The 19,333-nt window shown below is 43.5% G+C and overlaps 2 protein-coding genes and 1 non-coding gene across 3 annotated transcripts; 1 reads left to right on the top strand and 2 right to left on the bottom strand.

Annotated features, from left to right (window-relative positions):
- Positions 1-1,036: 1,036 nt before the first annotated feature.
- ZBED3 (zinc finger BED-type containing 3) lies at positions 1,037-13,168 on the bottom strand. Its single transcript, XM_032277779.1, has 2 exons — positions 13,056-13,168; positions 1,037-5,445 (listed from the first exon to the last, which is right to left on the bottom strand). Exon 2 carries the CDS (start codon positions 5,426-5,428, stop codon positions 4,733-4,735), a length of 696 nt encoding a protein of 231 aa, XP_032133670.1. The 5' UTR covers positions 5,429-5,445; positions 13,056-13,168; the 3' UTR covers positions 1,037-4,732.
- LOC116554586 lies at positions 7,908-8,045 on the bottom strand. Its single transcript, XR_004270236.1, has one exon. It is a non-coding gene; the product is annotated as a small nucleolar RNA SNORA47 (small nucleolar RNA).
- On the top strand, positions 8,011-15,290 carry LOC116557141. The gene is made up of 3 exons (XM_032286642.1): positions 8,011-8,118; positions 12,755-13,568; positions 15,232-15,290. The coding sequence occupies exons 1-2, from the start codon at positions 8,011-8,013 to the stop codon at positions 13,175-13,177; spliced, it is 531 nt and encodes a 176-aa protein (XP_032142533.1). The 3' UTR covers positions 13,178-13,568; positions 15,232-15,290.
- The last annotated feature ends 4,043 nt before the right edge of the window (positions 15,291-19,333 follow it).

Below are 19,333 nucleotides of genomic sequence, written 5' to 3'. Positions count from 1 at the left end.
CACAGTGACCATGCTGCCTTTACTTAACCTTAATATACCACTATCAAGACCAATTTATCAGCCACACTAAAATAATTATCATTGTTTTATTATAATCTAACCTTATTAACCAGAAATGTTAATCTGGTAATCATCTACCATATTCACCAGACTCTGAGTAACTGGCAGCTCTTTTAAAAAATTAAATTTATCATGGAAAGATGAGTATTTGCCAACTCAAGGATGTTTTAAAAAATGTGCTAGGGACTCATGGCCACTCTAAAAGAGGAGTTCCAGAAATGTTTAAGCATTTTGGGAATAACTGTATAGTCTTCCAGGTCTTCAACTTTGAAGAGAAAATGACTTAGATGGGTAGATTTGTATATACCTTTGGGATTCATCAGATTACTTTGTAGTCACAAGTCATACTGAGTTTTGACAGGAGCAGTTCATTTGGCAACTATTTGATAGAAAAATATTAAATAGTTCTATTGGAAAGGGAATGTCTTGGCAGATCTCTGAGGCTTGTGTGTAGGTTTTCTCAGGAATCCTCCCAGGGAACCTGCTCTTCTGGGTTCCATGGGAATGGTTTCAGGTGAGCAGTAGGCGCCCCCAAGGCCAGAGGCAGAAACTCATTAAGTAGGCTGGAGTCAGATGACAGCTACAGCCACCACCTCCTGACAGTGGACAAGTCACTCTCTGGGACCTGTGTTACCTCATCTGTCAAATGATGGAGCTGGTGGACAAGGGCTGCATTTCTATCTAGGATTTTCTGGAAATGGGGATTATATCCATGCTTGTGTTGGAGATTTTAACTAAGGAAGATGAATGCTGAAGGAAAGGATTTTTTTTTTTTGTCTGCAAACAAATTATTTTTTTTTATCATAAAAGTAATTCATACTTAGTGTAAAAAATTACAACAAGGCAGAAGTGTAAAAAGCAGAAAGTAAAAACCTCTTCCCTTAACTCAGCACTCAGGTTAATTGTTCTCTCCTATCTCCTCAACAGGACATTCAGGCTCACGCTAGCCATCTTTGAGGAAGTAAGACTCTAAAAGTAAATCTTTGCTATGTTTTAATGGTTTTTACAATTGATGAAATAGAAGATTTAACATTTGTGGAAGGTTTTTTTTTTTTTTTTCCTTCTAAACAGGAAATTCAGATCATCTAGCTCAACTTATAAGTCCATATGGAGAAGTTAAATTCCAATACTTGAAAATAATTTAACTATTACTAGAGTAATGTAAAAATTGCAAAAGACAAAAGATTAAATGCTATTAAAATGTGAATAGCAGTTTTAAAGAGGTGACAGGACTTTGGGGTATTTTTTCTATTCTTCCTAGATTGAGGCAATACATTTAGTGTTATTTGTATAATAACAAAGTACATTTACATACCAGAATAGTTGATTGATTGGATTCAAACCAAACAGCCCAATAACTGATGCATTAAATCTTTACTGACTAAACAGTTTAAAAAATTATTTCCTTTTAAGCTATTTGTTTTTTTACTCAGAATTAAAGATAAATGATTATATTAATAATTACAGGAAAACTAACTTGTAAAAATCTTCAACACTGAATGGGTTCAGCACCTCAAATATGTATTGAGCAGTTATGGACTGCAAGGCACTGTGGGAGTGGGGTAAGTATACTTCCCCCAAGGGCTCAGGGTCTGGCAGGGGAGGTAAGATACAAACCCGTAGCCATACACTAGCTGACCTGTCCTGAGGGTTGTGGGACATAAAATGCTAGGAGACCAGAGAAGTAAGAAATGTCGTCACATGAGAGTAAATCAAGGAAAGCGTGGTTTTAGAAAATGGGTGGGATTTTTCTTTTTTTGTACCAAGAGACTGAAGGGGCTTTTTAAAGTGGAGGGAAGGCAAATTGAGGCATAGAGTTGCCAATACCAGGTCATGTCAGGAAGAACAGAGTCCAATTTGGCTGGAGCATAGAGCATATGTAGGGGAGGGGACAATAAGACTGGCATGGGGGTCGAGGGGGACTTGAATGTCACGTGACAGAGTCAGAGCTTGCACTCTAATAAGGAGGTGATTGACAGGTGATCTTGAAGGCTTTTGGGCAGGAAGAGTTATACAATAAATCAATATTGGCCTAGGACAATCCCTTTGGCTTTGGCCAAATTGTGACTCAGGTAAGGGACAGTTGGGCGAAACAAGGATGGGAAGATGCATGATAAAATGGGCTTGGCAGGCATGAGGAAGGCAGTGCAGTATTTTGTACAAATAGACTTAGCAGAGCAGGCACCCAGCATTCAAACCCCACACAGATTCTTAGCGGCTGTATGACTTGAAGGTGTTACTAACTCCCCTGAACTTGTCTCATCTACAAAATGGGCATAGTAGCACCTATGTCATGGGGTTGCTTCATGGCAGGTAATTGTTGTAGTAAAGCATTTAGCACACCTCTGATGATGCATACTGAATGCTCAGTAAATATTAATGTCACTAATTCCAGTCAACTCAATTAACTGGAATTAATTAGTTGGAGTTAGGAAGGAAACAGGTGTCACCTGCATAGACTGAGGGAAGCAGAGCTCTCTCAAAGTAGAACATGGCGGTACAGTGGCAGCATGGCATCTGTGCGGGAGACTGTCTACAGTGGGATCCCACTTCCGCTGGCCAGCTGTGGTCTTGCACAGGCTACTGAACCCCTTTCTAGCTTAGTTCCTTAGCTGTAAAGCTAGCAGTGTTACCATGGAGCTGCTGTGTGAGAGTAAAATGAGATAATTAATGCATGTTAAGTGTGTAGTATGTGCCCGATACGTTGTTAGTGCCCAGTAGATGCTAGTTATCAGGTGAGGGGTGGGATGTGGGGTTGAATAGATTTGGCCCTCCTACTTGTAGAGGCAGGATGTGCAAGGACGGGTGGAGACATGCAGCAAGGGTTTGGGCATGAAGGACCAGGCCCGGGGAGAACACTCGGCCCGGAGATATTCAACAGTCCCTGGCCCAGAGGAGATTACAACTCTGCAGGGAGATGTGCCACAAGTGGAGTGTAGACATAGGCCTAAGGAAGCAATCAGACACATCCAGAATAGAGGACATTTGCTAAGACAGCTGGCCTGGATGCTTCAAAAGTGTCATGGGAAAATATGTTGGGGTTGTTCTAGACTATAACTGACGACAGAGTTGAAACCAAAAGAATGTATGAGCCTTGATTTGACCTGGTGGTGTTTTGTTTTTTTTTAAAAGACAAACATTCCGGAGACAGTTGTTGAACACTGATTAAGGGCGCTATATTAGAGGCTATAAAGAAGTTACTGTTTATATTTTTAGGCATGTCTTTGTTCTCAGGAAATCTGTGAGGAAACAGGGGTGAAATGTCATTATATGTACACATGCATGAGGTGGAAAGAACAGTAAATCTGGCAAAATGTTAGCAACCATTCAATCCAGGTGGAGGGTATGTATCTTAGTATTCATTGTGCTAGCCTTTCAAATTTTTCTGAATGTGTGGAATTTTTCAATATTAAAAAAATGAGAAAAAGAGGCCTGTGGAAAAACTGACAACCAGTACACAACAGGAAAAGGAATTATTTGGAGGAAAACAGGATCCACCTACCAAGGGAGCAATTTCAAGAAGGGAGAGATTAAGCAAAATGAAGACAGCAAACAGACCATCATTATTTGGTCACTGGGAGATTGTGGCAGCTTGGAAATAGTCCAGTGTAGCATAGAAAACTGACGCAGAGTGAAGGCGTAAAAACAGGAGGAAGTATAGGTGGCAAGGACTTGTTGGCCTTTCCCGACTGAGTCTTTTCAGTAAGAAAGGGAGACTGAGCATTGCTGAGGAAGAAGAGCCTGGGGGAAAGGGAGGGATTGAGACAGAGAAATGGGGAATAACAGGAGGAAAGACCCAGTAAACGTGGCAGAGGAATGGTATGGAAAATGACAGGAAGATGTGACCTTAAGTGGGAGGGTTGCTTTCTCCCTTGGCCCAGAGGTGAGGACTATGACGACATGTGGGGAAGAAACCGCTCTTCCTAGTGACAAGGGGATGAGGTGATGTCTTGCCAAGGTGGCAGATATGAGGCCCGAAAGTGGACATAGGTGCCACACTTGCCATTGGGTCAGAACCAAGGAAAGGATGGCCGAGGGGAGACAGAGTGCACCTGGTATTGGTTGAATAACGGGGAATAAAAAGGGGGGCTCTCTGGGACTGCCCCGAAGAGGGCTAGAGATGATGCGGGTCTAGAGCAGTCATGGAAACTAGAGGGGATGTGTCCCTCTTCCCCCTTCAGAACTTGGTGTTGGGCAGATTATGCATTAGGAACTCTTTTTTGGGGTAAAAAGCTTTCTCATTTCCGAGCACCTCTACCTTGGGCTGGGTGTATAGGCACGTGGTATGATAAGTCTTTGGTACGGAATGAAGTTCTATCCTTTCAAAGTCACCAGGTTCAGGTTCCCAGCCCTAAGCCGTCATGACACTGGGTGGTGTGGGTTCATGGAGCTGCTGGAGCTCTCCAGTGTCCCACGTGCCACCCCATCCTCTGGATGCATGCCCACGAAAGACTACCCAGGCACCTCAGGTGACCCCGTGGAAGTGAGTTTTGGTTCTGCTTTGGCTTCGAAATGCTTCTTAAGCTGAAGCCTTAGGGCGTGGAAAGCCCTACAGTTAGCGGGAGCTTCCGAGTGGGTAGCAGCTGCGGGCTCGGCCTCGGTCCCGGTCCCAGCGGGGGCTAAGGCGTAGGTAGGAGAAGAGACGGCCTGGGGTTGGGAAGTGGTCAGTCCCCTACAGGAGAACCTTCGTGATAACGCAGCCGTCCCGGTCCCCCTCGGGGTCGTCCTTCAGCAGTGGCGCGGCTGGAGCCCAGCCCAGGGCGCCCTCTCGGCGGCTCACCTCCCGCAGCCGCGCCTGCAGCGCCTCCCGCTCGGCCTGCAGCTCCCGGCGCGCCTGGGCCGCGGCGCGCTCCTCCTCCTGCAGCGCCCTCCGCCTCCGCTCCAGGGCGCGCTCGCCCAGCTCCACGGCCGCCTCGCGCCGCTCCAGCTCCCGTTCCCACCGGCTGCCGCGCACGGCCAGCGCGCCCATCTGCTCCAGCAGGCGCGCCCAGTCGCCCTCAGGGGCCGCGGCAGGACCGGCTGGCGGCGGGCAGGGCTCGGCCGGTGGCGAGCGTCGGGGGCCGCTGCTCTCCAGCTCCCGCCGGTGCGCACTCTTCAGGTGCCTCCACAGCGCCGAGGTCCCCGCGTGGAAGCCCGGGCCGCGGCCCACCTGCTCCCCGCACAGACGGCAGGTGGCCCAGTGGCCCGACGGGTGCCCGGGGCGCGCCGGGGCTAGGTGGAAGTAGCCCCAGGCTTCGGAGTACGGCGCCCCCAGGCGGCCGGGAGGCGTCGGCGCCGGCCCCAGTCCCGGACACCGACCGCCCTGCGCCGCAGCGTCGTCCCGCCCGCTGGCCTCGTCCATGATGCAGGCCGGCTCGTCACTCCTCATTCTGCGACGCCCGCACGCTGGGGAGCAGGGGAAGAATAATAATGTTAGGATCACGCACACATCTCCTAGACTACAGTTAGCCTAAGAAACCATGCCGCCCTCCATTTTCTTACCCATAAAAATCCTATAGTGTGGGACGATGTCTAGGTTTCTTTCTAATTAATCTTCAGTATTGAGTGTTGATTCCTCAGGAAAAAAACTGTATAGCCCTTCCTATTCTAGGAATCCTCTTTGAAATCAAGTGGGTCCCCAGTCAACAAGTATTTATACTAATGGCGGGAGGCTAAGCTGCTTGAACAGAACTAGCTAACTCCGTGCTGTGTGTCTAGGTATTAGCTTTAACCAGTGTCCGCTTTCTTAACAACAACAGCGACGAAAAGGTATTGTCTTCAGAATACCAGCCAGGCTGCCTTCTGTAATCTTCTCTGGGTTCTGTACAGCACACTTCAGCAATGACCAGAAAAGAAAGCTTTGGGAATGAAAATTTTGTTTCTTAAACTTCAGGAGTGGAAGAGCCACTGGTGAACAGCCTTTTAAAAAGCTTTCAATGACTGCATGTTTTTCGAGATAAAAATATCTGTTTTTTTTTTTTTGATTATTAAAAAGAATCTACGTGTGAGAAAATTGGCAATATTGAAAGCAGTGCTTTTAAAATATGCACATTTAGGAAATGGCAATATCCAAAGCAGCATTCTAAATTTTTACCTTTAAATTAGACAGTGGGTCATTTCCCAAGGACTCTGGGGTCCCCGTCATTGCCTCAGGGTTTCCAGCCCTCCCAGGTTCCAGGGGTAGAAACAATGCATGCAGCACGATTCCTGAGTTCTGAGGAACGAACCATCAGCAGTGCTAGGAGTAAATTCAGAGGACAGGCAGGCCAGTAAAAGAAATGCATCCAAACCACCTTAAAGGTAGATACTAGAAATACTGACCAGCGCCATTCCCCGTTGACTTTTTCTAACCCTATCATAGATACCCTAGGCATAAAACAAATAAAATTAGTTTTCTTTATTGTTCATCCGAACTAAAAGGTCCCCTCTACATATTTGCAAGATACAGAGTTTGGTCAATACTTTTAATTAAGAAAGAAAAAGAGATAAAAGTAATAATGTCTTGCTTTGTTCAACACAAAATCTGTTAAAGGGATCCAAACGTAATGCACTGACTACCACTGCACAGGCTTTTCTATTAGGAAAATAATTCTCCACTGCAATAACCTATCAAAGAAAAGGGAATACAGGAAAAGGTGAAGTTTATTCTTTAGGAAATAAGTTCACAAAGGACCAAATGTGTGATTCTAGATAAATTTGCTTTGAAAGTTGAGAAACAATGAGAAGAAAACACATGACGGACTTCTTGAGCTCTTCTGAGAACTTATCTCAGGGAGAAAATCAAGGTCAAGGTGAGACCCAGGCACAGTGAGATCAATTTCGCTCATACCGTCAGATTTTGAACCAGCAGCAGTGGAGATGACAAAGTTCCAGACTCTTTCCTGTTAAACACACTGGGAAAAACTGAAGACAAAGACAAGACTAGGAAAAATAAGCTGCTATAGTCATAGTAGCATTTAGTGTAAGCTATGAATTCAGTTGCTAATAGTCTTGTTACAGATGCACTGTACTTTTCGAAATGTAAGTATTCTTTTTCCCACCAAGTAAGTCTACTCTGGATCAGGCATGACATTTAACATATCTCTTATTTTTTAAAAAAGATAACAAATATACCAGAATCATCAAAAAACACAAGTACTATGCATCTTCTAACAAAGAAATGGCAATTTACATGTCTTCTGAGACACAGGCATTGATTTAAATATGGTCAACCATGATAAAGACCAATTAGCATAAAAAATCTTTAGAAATTAAAGGCTAAATCACTTTTAAGAATAATATTTTTATGGCCAATAAATATGACGGTTATGTAACATTATGGTTGGTAAACAGTAAGATTTAAGTGTTACAAACATTTTTAATTATCTAACTTTACCTAGAATTTTTCCTATACTTTTTTCTTTTTTTTAAATTTCTATTTCCTTCTATATTGAATCTGATCTTTCCTGAGGTCCTTTTTTATTACTGGATATACACAAAAGTGGAGAGACTATTATAATGAATCTTTGTGACTGGCTTATAAATTGAAAGAGATGTAAATGTTTCCTATAACATTAAGAGTATTGCTTTGCGTTCTGATATGCTTTCTTGAGTTAAGCTTGGAAGCTTCACATAAACCCACAGATTCTCTTACTTGTGCCAAAGTCTGAGAGTCATCCTTACTAATGTGCCCCTAATAGTGCCAGAGGTGACCAATTACTGTCATGCTTTTTCCTCTCTTGAGTTTCTTTAAAAACTATAATGCCCAGAGGGAGTGTTGCACAGGTGAAAGCCATCTGTTAGGAGTTAAAGTGGGCACAAGGGTGAGAAGCACTGACTTTGATGTCTTCATCCATTGACCTCACCTGAGCCAGGGACAAGCAGCATCACAAATGTTGGCCAGCACAGCACTGCCCCTCCAAAGGTGGCAGGGGGACATCCTCTGCCTGGGCAGCCCTTCCATTTTGGAGGTCTTAACCGGTAGAAGGCAGCATGGGGCAGAACTGCCTCACCTTCTCAGTCCTCCACACCATGCGGCTGTATTCTAGCTCCATACAGTCCTCAGTATCTACAGTGACCAGCAGTCTATGGCCACAGGCCGTAACAGCCTGGTTAGCTCTGCTAAACAATCGGGGTGTATTTCAGGTGCCCCTGCAGTGTGAGGGGGAAAGGCCTCTTCAGACTCTTCAGCCACACCATAACACACAAAGAGCTCTTCAAACTGACAATAAAAAGACAAAGAACCTGATAGAAAAACAGACGAGAAATATGAGTAGGCAAATGACCTAACAGCAAACTCAAATGGCCAGGAAGTTCGTGAAAAGGTGCACAACATCACTTATATTCAGGGAAATGCTATTAAGGTAGCAATAAGGTATCATTTTACATCTGTCACACCCAGAAACATTAAGAGGCCTAACAGCCAGGGTTACAAGGGAGGTAGAGAAAAGGCACACTTCTCAATTACTAGTAAAGATGGGATGGATTTTAGGAAAGCAGTCTGGCCATTTCTTCTTTCTTTCCTTTTTTTTTTTGAGACAAGGTCTTGCTCTGTCACCCAGGCTGGAGTGCAGTGGCGCAATCTCAGCTCACTGCAACTTCTGCTTCCCAGGCTCAAGAAGCAATTCTCCTATCTCAGCCTCCCAACTAGCTGGGACTACAAGTGCATCCCACCACACTTGGCTGATTTTTGTATTTTTTGTAGAGACAGGGTTCCCCCTATGTTGCCCAAGCTGGTTTTTCTTGAACTCCTGGGCTCAAGTGATCCACCCACCTCGGCCTCCCAAAGTGCTCGGATTACAGGTGTGAGCCACCACAGCCAGCTGCAATTTCTATATTAATTAAAAATAGAGGCTGGGCTTGGTGGCTCACACTTATAATTAGGAGGCCCTGGTAGGTGGATCACCTGAATCAGGAGTTTGAGACCATCTTGGCCAACTTGGCAAAACCCCATCTCTACTAAAAATACAAAAAATTAGCTGGGCGTGGTGGTGGGCGTCTGTAATCTTAGCTACTCAGGAGGCTGAGGCAGGAGACTTGCTTGAACCTGGGAGGCAGAGGTTGCAGTGAGCCAGGATTGCATGATTGCACTCCAGCCTAGCCAACAAGAGCAAAACTCTGTCTCAGAAAAACAAAAACAAAAAACAAAACCACCCTTGGCTCCTCAGGCATGTGAGCTCAGGCAGGGCCAGCCCAGCCTTAACTGTGGAGACTAGTGGGACAGTCCCATGGGGAAGCTCATTGCTGCGCTTCCCCGTGGGAGGAGGAAACCCAGCATGTGGGGCTGCTCATTGTCAGGTAGTTTGCTGTGCCTTGCAGAAGGAGATTCTGTATCCACATGCAGGATGTCATGGAAGAGGAGCTCATCCCATTCATCTTTCTGGCACAGGGTAGACAGTTGGGGGATGCTGCATTGAATGAAATGAACCTGACTCTGTTTTTTTAGCCCCGCCCACCCGAGTCTCAATCTTCCCAACTGTCAAGAGAAATAAGAAGATTGTTTGACTCTAAACAGGTGGCTGAGATCAGATAGTGCAAATGATGTCACTGTTGGACTCTCCAGTGTTATATAAATTCAAGGGATGAACAAAAAAGAAACTACCAATATTTACTGCTCAGACATGCCCATGTTAAGATTTTAGTGGCTAAAAGGCAGTTGTTTTTCCATTTGACATGTTATTCAACAGAATAAGTAGTCTAAGTTGGAGGAATCCCCTTGGGAATTGTTTGTGAATACAAAGAGCAAATAAAAAAGAGTAAAAGATCCAAGACCCTTACCCCTTAAATTTATTTTAACTTTGTAAATTGACCTTCATGTAAAATAGCTTGCTTATCACTAAGGTAAAAGAAGATAATAGGGAGGTTTCATTAGCCAAAGTCCTGTGAGATGCATTTCTTCCTTATCAAGTACCGAATGAGAATGCATATCATTAATTCTGTAGTTAGCTAATAAGAAGAAAATGAAAAGTAAGAGCTCCCTTAATTTTTCTTTGAACATTTTTTTAAACTAATACAAATGTGCCAGTGAATGTGAGTATTTTGCTTATATCCATCCACTCCATCCAACTCTCATTCAAATGCTCATTGTGCACCTGCTAAGGTCAGGTGCATGCTTTCTGCCAGGCATTCCAAGAGGAACATCACATAGTCTCCACCCTCAGGTAGCTTACCATCTGGTGGGGAAAGAGATGCTGCCAACAATAATTCTGATGCCTGTGAGATATGGTTTGGCTGTGCCCCCACTCAAATCTCATCTTGAATTGTACTCCCATAGTTCCCATGTATTGTGGGAGGGGCTCAGTAGGAGATAATTGAATCATGGGGGCAGTTTCTCCCATACTGTTCTCATAGTAGTGAATAAGTCTCATGAGATCTGATGGTTTTATAATGAGAAACTCTTTTTTGCTTGACTCTCATTCTATCTCATGCTGTTGCCACGTAAGAAGTGCCTTTTGCCTTGCGCCATGATTGTGAGGCCTCCCTAGTCATGTGGAACTCTAAGTTCATTAAATCTCTTTCTTTTATAAATTGCCCAGTCTCAGGTATGTTTTTACCAGCAGCGTGAAAACGGACTCATAGACTGTGGTAAAGTTGAAATCAGTGCTCGCTCCTTAGGGTGAATTCCATCACATAATCTCCACCAGGGAAGGGGCTGGCGTGGGCATCTCCTGGGAGCTGAGGTCTTGGGGGCCTAACACAAAATTTCATGCAGTTCAGCATCCCTTCCCATCCCATGCCCCACAGGGTGCAAACGCATTGTTATCCACCACCAAAACACATTACTCTTAGTACTCAGCTCTAATAAAGTTCCAATTCCTCAGTTGTATAATGAGGCTTCCAAGCTCCTAATTTAAAAGAAAATTTATTTAAGCTAAATAAAAGCACTGCTAACATGAAATTAACAGTGTAAATTTCTGAGTGCAATTTCAGGGTAAAAAAACTGAAAAGACAAATGGAGATTTTAGCTATTTCAAGGAAGGAGAGAGAGTAGTGTTGCTGGTACCATGCCTCTGCTCTCGCTATAGCTGGGTTTCATTATCTGGAAGGAGTTCGAAATCTAAGCCTGTGGAAGACGATACATTCACATTAATTATCTCTCCATTTGACTCAATTTCTGAAGAAGTTCTATCCTGATAAACTATCAGATTAAAACCCAGATTCCTCAGTATGATGGCCCTGAATACCAATATAAAGAATAAAGGAAGAGATTAGAACCTGGATGAATAATCTGTATAAATATGGGCATATAAACAAGGTATGGCTATAATATCGACAGTCATCCTATAAAGCACCCACAAAAGTTAATTGTATTATTTTATACTTATGCTTGCACACATAAAAAATATAGGCAGGCTAAAGGCTAGAGAACTAGGCAATGTTCTCAAAAGGACATAGCAAATGAATTACACCTTTATTTGTCCTTTCATACTCAAGGCTACTCACTGTAGTTGGGTTATCCAGGCAGAGTTTTAAACAGATATATGTTGGTTGAGCCTGGATCTTAGACAGGAAATTCACACTAATGTGAAGTTCACAGACATATGTGGAAACACTAAAAACATTTTCATTTACTTCACCAGTGACTTTAATCAAAGCAGAACATAATAATTAATACAAATAATTAGACTTGACAACTGAAGTGTCAAGAAAATCACAGTTCATCTGTTATCTGTCCATCTCTGTTGAACTATTAGTTTACTGCCATATATTAATCTATTTATAAACAGATCCAGACAATTAGAAAAATGAGTCTGGAATCACCAGGCTGAAGGTTTAGCTCAAGTTAAAAGACAAGTAAAAATGCCTCCAAGCTGTAAATCCTAAATTGGGGAATAAAGAGTAAAATGTGAAAAAGCTTAGAAGAAGGTTATATATGGACTGTAAAAAATACACTGGACTCACAGGTAATTATGTGGTGAGTCAGAGATGTTTCCTAAATGTCATAAGCCAAACTCTTAAAAGGCAAAGAAGCACTTTCTCTCTGTTAATGCACTTTTTAAAATGAAAATTGTGAAGTGTTCTGCCCTTAAAGTGGACCTTTATTTCAGGCCTGCATTACTTTGCTTAATAGATAGGGTTCTAAAAATTAAGGTGGTGATCCATTTTATCTTGTAAAAATGCATAATTTAATCACAGTTACAGGGATTTAAAGCTGCCCTACTTTGAAGGCCTTTGTGACTCAAAGATTTTTTAATTTTTAAATTGAGAATTACCTGGCTTGGGCTTTTGGTCTTTTTATAATATGTATTGCTGTATACATATATTTTTTTTAATTGTCGGTTGCCTCAAGCTATTCTTGCCTCCAAAAGGTGTCATAATAATATATGAATTAAAAAAGCAGAAAATAATTACCCTAATTAGGTCAACGTATTAAACTGTTTCTACAATAGTTTCTCTTAAACACCTATTTTTGTAGTCTTGGCTAATTAGAAATTCGACTGGTGGCAAGTACTCATTTTTTCCTTCAAAGGGGGTTTCTGCTTTGCTAACCAAGCCTCGGACATTTGGTTGGTGCAAGAAATCACATAAACTGCTCCAGCGGACTCGGAAAGGAGCGGAAAATTCTTTTGTTTGGGGACCACGAGGGGTGGGGGAGGGGTGGGGATTCTGGTGTGAGCATCTGGCTTACATTCGCTTTCTGCCCCCAAAAGTGGGCGACATCAAGAGAGTCCCAATTACAGAAAGAACCCACTGCAGGGCGCCCAGCCACTGTGCCCAGTGAAAAGACTGCAATCAGACAACTTTAATAAAGGGAGAGCTGGAGAGTGGCGAGCAGTTTCCATATTCCCAACGCGCTTGTCGAAACGGGAGTGTAGGGACGGAGCGAGAACGAGGCGCAGGAAGACGGCGAGCGGGGCTTGCCGCGCAGTCCCGGGCCCACCTGCCTCCTCTCGATCGCGGCAGCGGCCTGGGAGGAGGGCACGCCCCGCACGCGGGCCCGGGAGGCCGGCGGCGGCGTCCGCGGGCGCTGCTCACTTGTGCTCCCCGCCGCCCGGCCCGGCCCGCCTCGCCCACCGAGTCTCGAAGCCCACACTCACCCCGTCACCCGCGAAGCGCGGCCGGAGCCGGCGGCGGGTCGGGAGTCCGGGACGGCCGATCCCCCTCCAGGCGCCTCGCTGACATTTTGTCCCGGACGGAAACCTCCGCGCTTCCCCCTTAAAGACACAGCGCTCCATTCACGCGTCTGCGGGGAAAGGGGGGCCGTCACGTGGGGCCTTCACCCGAAAGCGGGAGGGGAGTCGCTCTGACACCACCAAGGTCCGCGAGCGACAGACTTGTGTTGGCCAGGGTTTTAAGATGACGCAGCAGCTGAGTGTGGTTCAAATGTAACTATTGTTTTACAACTTTGCATTAACCTTCCAAGACCTGGATTCCCGGGCCGGAGTTTCCGAGCGCGGTTTGCATCCTTGCAGGCTCCAGGAGCGTGATGTCACAAGTTATTAGAAGAAATTCCTCTAACCTAGGTCGGGACAGATGAAGGTGGCGCTTGTTGGTCTTAACCAAAACACCAACATGGTGTACAGTACCAGCTTTGCCTAGATTATGCTCAGGTAAGGAACAGCCCTTGCAACTCAATGGCTTAAAGGTCCATTTCTCAAGAGAATTACTGTGGCTGCAGGGAGCTTTCACAGTACTCCACCAGTTTTCTCTCCAGGCTGAAAGATGAACTTTTCTGGGCCATGCTCCCTGCTGGGCTGGCAAATCAGCTTTGAGGGAGAAGGGGAAGTCCTGATTTGCAGTATTTGCTATTTCTAAGATGTAAATACTCCCACCATGGCCGATTTCAGGCTACAAACAGTCTAACAAGTAACTTGCCAAGTTCCTGGAAATGTTAACAATTAGCTCTTGTACAGGAGTGGTACAATCTGCTCTTAAAACTCACGTACTGCATACCTCAGTTCTGCTCACATTCTGTTGGTCAAAGCTTGCTGTCAGCGGGTGGGAAAGTATAACCCTCTGTTAAGGAAGCCTTGCAAGTCGTGTGACAATGAAAAGGGAGAGTTCCCTGACCCCCCTTGCAGGACATGCAACAGGGGTGCGGCTCATGTGCTCACTCTGCCTTGCCCAAACCCCTTATGGGATGGCGAGCATGCAGATGGACAGGTGCAGGAGCCAGGGTGCAAAAGCTAGGACACTGGGCTTCCAGCCACAAGGCAGTATCCAGGGGCAGGAGCCTGTGATTCCCGGAGCCCAAGTGGGTGCGTGTTACAGTGTGCTCTTTTAGTCTTGCCGTCAGCTGATGGCTTAAGCGTTAACCAGCTCAATAGAAGTTCTGCATTTTTGCAAGGGCAGAGGCTCAGTGTGACAGCTTTCTGTATCTCGAGCTCTTGTACCACGTCCCAGAAGAATCAGGTCACACATGGATTTGAAGGATGGTGAATGCAGGGGTTAGGAGGATAGAGGGGTTTATTAGGTGGTAGGGGTGGCACTCAGTGAGATGGATGGGGCGCTGGAAAGGGAATGGAGTAGCAAGGTGATCTTCCCCTGGAGTTTGGCCATCCAGTGGTGGATTCTCTGACTGTCCCCAGCTGAACTCCTCCCAACATTTCTTCTCTTTTCTCTTTATATGCTGCTCCTCTGCTCTTCTATTCATCTGCTCATCTCCTGCTGCTGGAGCCTGGGGTCTGGAGTTTATATGGGTACAGGATAGGGGGCATGGAGGGCCAAAATGTAACTTTTGGGCATGAAAACAGGAATGCCTGTCCTCATTTAAAGCCATGGGTTTCCAGGCTTGAGGGTGGGGCCTTTGCCAGGGAACTGACTTCTACCCAATATTTCCCTGTTTTCCGTCCGTATCAACGATAAATGAGCTGAATAATACTCTTAAAAGGAGGGCAAGAAATAATTGGGTACAATAATACAATGCACCATTCCAATAATGATTTCAGAAGAAGAAACTGGTTGGGCATCTTCAAAGGCAGGGGTCCCCAGCCCTGGGCCATGAACCAGTACCCTTTGTGCCCTGTTAGCACCCTGGTGGCACAGCAGGAGGTAAGCAAGAGGCAAGCAAATGAAGGAAGCTTCATCTGTATTTACATCCACTCCACATGACTGGCATTGCCACCTGAGCTCCACCTCCTGTCACATCAGCTGGGGTGTTAGATTCTCATGGGAGCACGATTGTGAACTGCGCACATGTGAGGGATCTAGGTTGTGTGCCCCTTACGAGAATCTAAGGCCTGATGATCTGTCACTGTCTCCCATTACCCCCAGATGAGGCCATCTAGTTGGAGGAAAACAAGCTCAGGACTCCCACTGATTCTACATTATGGTGAGTTGTATAATTATTTCATTATATATTACAATGTAATAATGATTAAAGTGGACAATAATTGTGATGCACTTGAATGATCCTGAACTAATTCCCCACCCCTGCCCATGGAAAAATTGTCTTCCATGAAACTGGTCCCTGGTACCAAAAATGTTGGGGATTGCTGTTCAAAGGGATAACTTTGCAATGTGAAGGTCAGCTATGAGGTTACTACTTTTCTTCTGGCCCAAAGGATACTTACAGCTATGGACATCTGATGAAAAGAAAAGTAACTAGTATACTGTTGGTGGGAATGTATATCTATACAGCCATCGTGGAAAACAGTATGGAGGCTTCTCAAAAAACTAAAGATAGGACTATCATATGATCCATCAATCCCACTACTGATTATTTGTCCAAAGGAAAGGAAATCAATATATCAAAGGGATTCTTGATCAGTATATCAGTGGATGCAAGAATTCGTTTATTGCCGCAGTATTCACAATAGCCAAGATTGAAATCAACCAGTGTCTATCAACAGATCAGTAAAGAAAATGTGATATATATATATATATCACACATATATATATCACATATATATATATATATATATATATATATATATATGATGGAATACTATTCAGCCTGAAAAAAAGAATGAAATCCTCTCATTTGCAGCAACATGTAGGGAACTAGAGGTCATCTTGTTAAGTGAAATAAACCAGACACAGAAATGCAAAGATCACATGTTCACATTCATATGTGGGAGCTAAAGAAGTTGATCTCATGGAGTTACAAAGAAGGGTGTAGGGGTGGGGGAGTGAAGACAGGCTGGTGAATGGGTACAAGCAAACAGATAAGATGGAATGGGTTCTAGTTTTTGATAGCACAGAAGGGTGACTATAGTTAACATTGTATTTCCAAATAGCTAGAAGAGAAGATTGTTTTCTATGAGTTTGACTTTAATTTTTAAGATTCCACATATGTATGAAATCATGCAGTATTTGTCTTTCTGTGTCTGGCTTATTTCACTTAGCATGCTCTTAACAACAAGGCGTCCATGTTCTTGCAAATGGTAGGATTTCCTTTTTCTTTAAGGCTGAATAGTATCTATGTGTGTGTGTGTGTGTGTGTGTGTGTGTGTGTGTGTGTGTATACACACACCACAGTTTCTTTTATCATTCATCAGTTGGTGGACACTTAGATTGTTACCATATCTTTTGGCTTCTGTAAATAATGCTGCAATTAACATGGGACTGCAGATACTTCTTGGAGATAGTGTTTTTATTTCTTTTGGAAATATAGCCAGTAGTAAGTAGTACTGGGGAATCATATGGTAGTTCTATTTCTAATTTTTTGAGAAACCTCTATACTATTTTCCATAATGGCTGCACCAATTGACATTTCCACCTACAGGATACAAGCATCCCCTTTTCTCTAATCTTCACCAACACTTGCTGTCTTTCGACTTTTTGGTAATAGCCATCCTAACAGGTGTGAGGTGATGTCATTTTGACTTGCATTTCTCTGCTAATTAGTGATGTCGAGTAGAAGAGAAGATTTAAAATGTTCCCAATGTCAAGAAATAAGTGTTCAAGGCGATGGGTATCCTGAGAACCCTGACGATCATTACACATTGTATATATGCATCAAAATATCACATGTACCCCATCAATACACAAAAATATTTTGTATCAATAAAAAAATGAAAAAGAAAAGTAACTAGGCCAGGTGCAGTAGCTCACACCTATAATCCCAGCAGTTTGGGAGGCTGAGGCGGGTGGATCACCTGAGGTCAGGAGTTTGAGACCAGCCTGGCCAACATGATAAAACCCTGTCTTTACTAGAAAAATACAAAAGTTAGCTAAGCATGGTGGCAGGTCCCTGTAATCCCAGTTACTTGGGAGCCTGAGGCGGGAGAATCGCTTGAACCTGGAGGCAGAGGTTGCAGTGAGGCGAGATCATGCCACAGCACTCCAGCCTGGGTGACAGAGTGAGACTCCATAAAAAAAAAATAATAAAATAAATAAAAAAGAAAAGTAACTAGTATAAATGAATCAGGTTAAAGCCATCTCTAATTCGTGTTTAAATATTTGAACACATTTTTATAGTTTATTGTATCTGGCAATTCTTTTAATAAGAGGCTTTATTGCTTTGCATGTTTAAAAAATTCATTTAATTTTAAACTGACCATGTAATGAGATACACGGTATTTTCATTAGTTCATAGAGGAGTTTTTAGTAAGTGCTGGTTATGGGCAAAGCACCACCTAAGCCTAAGCAGGAGTCTGGAGACTATTCCTGGCCTCAAGAGGATTATACTCCAGTACGGCAGACAAATGCAACTGCAAGAAGAAAGTGAACAATTATGTAAAAGGAAATATTCAAGTGCCATCATAAATTGAGAATGGCTACATATTTTTGAAAGTGGCAGCATTTAATCAAGGCTTGAAAAGAAGTGGGATTTGGACTGCTGGCATTATATGTTTATTATCTTAACAAGATGTGTTTTTGATTTATTTTTAAAGTCAGATAAAAGGAGCCTATCTTTTTTGTGAGTCAATGCTTAAATTTTCTTATAATCAGAATATCTTTCTTGTTTTAAATTTAAAATCAAACTATAAAATATGTCTCAAATATCTAATAACTTTTGTTCTTTGTCCTACATACTTTGTTCAAGTTTCAGGAAAAAAAAAAAAAAAAAAAAAACTTCCGTTCTTGCTTTCTTGGTAGTGGCAGTTCCTCTAACTTTCATCATGCATTTAACCATAAATAAATGACATTTAATTTTCACAGGAGGATCTCATTTCTATCCCCTGCCCTGGAAGTTGGCAAAAAGTAAGGACTTGCATTTCATTGGAAATACAGAATATTTACTCTGCCTATTCTCTTCAGAAATTATAGCCTTGAAATCTGCTATCTAATCCTTATCAGGTACCCAGTTTGAGGCTGGGTCCCGTGCAGCGGCTTATGCCTGTAATCCCAGCACTTTGGGAGACCAAAGTGGGCAATTCCTTGAGCCAGGAGTTTGAGACAAGCCTGGGCAATGTGGCAAAATCACTTTACAGAAACAAAAATCAGCCCACTGTGGTAGCACACATCTGTAGTCCCAGCTACTCAGGAGGTGAGGTAAGTGTTGTTTGAGCTCAGCAGGTCAAGGCTGCAATGAGCCCTGATCGCACCGCTGCACTCCAGCCTGGGTGATGGAGTCAGACCCTGTCTCAAAACCAAACCCAGTTTGAGAAAAATATTTATCAAGATTGTCTCAAAGACATGCAGTTATGCAGCTGTGTTCTTTGAACCACACTGTTTGGGTGCATCCCAGATGTGCTTTTGGTCTGTAGGTTTCTTTTCTTGGGCTGTTTTTATCTGGTTTTGGTATAAGAATAATACTCATAAAGTGAGTTGACAAGTGCTCTTTTCTATATTTTGAAAGAGTTTGTGAAGAATGGCTATTAATTATTCTTTCTCTTTTTTTTTTGAAATGAAGTCTCGCTCTGTTGCCCAGGCTGGAGTGTAATAGCGTGATCTTGGCTTACTGCAACCTCCACCTCCTGGGTTCAAGCAGTTCTCCCTGCCTCAGCCTCCCGAGTAGCTGGGATGACAGGCACTCACCACCACACCCAGCTAATTTTGTATTTTTAGTAGAGATGGGGCTTCCCCATGTTGGCCAGGCTGGTCTTGAACTCCTGACCTCAGGTCATCCACCCACTTCAGCCTCCCAAAGTGCTAAATTTTTCTCTAAATGTTTGGTAGATTCAACAGTGAAGCCATCTGGACCCAGCCTTTGATTTATGCATAGAAAGTTGATTACTAATTCAGTCTCTTCATTTATTATATGTGTGTTCAGCTTGTCTATTTCTTCTTGAGTCAGTTTTGGTAATTTGTATTTTTTCCAGGAATTTGTTCATTTCATCAACGTGATCTAAGGTGTTGGTATATACTTTTTCATAGCATAGTTATTTTTATACTTTTTAAAATTTCTATAAGGTTGATGGTAATGTCCCCTCTTTCCTTTATGGTTCCTGGATGTGCTTTTACTAAACTGTCCCTTGGGGTAATGCCA

Source organism: Sapajus apella, unplaced genomic scaffold, assembly GCF_009761245.1.
Source record: "Sapajus apella isolate SASKATOON/1434 unplaced genomic scaffold, GSC_monkey_1.0 scaffold1, whole genome shotgun sequence".
NCBI classification, from domain to species: Eukaryota; Metazoa; Chordata; class Mammalia; order Primates; family Cebidae; genus Sapajus; species Sapajus apella.
The sequence above is the reverse complement of the archived record's forward strand: the minus strand, read 5'-3'. Positions and strand labels throughout refer to the sequence as shown.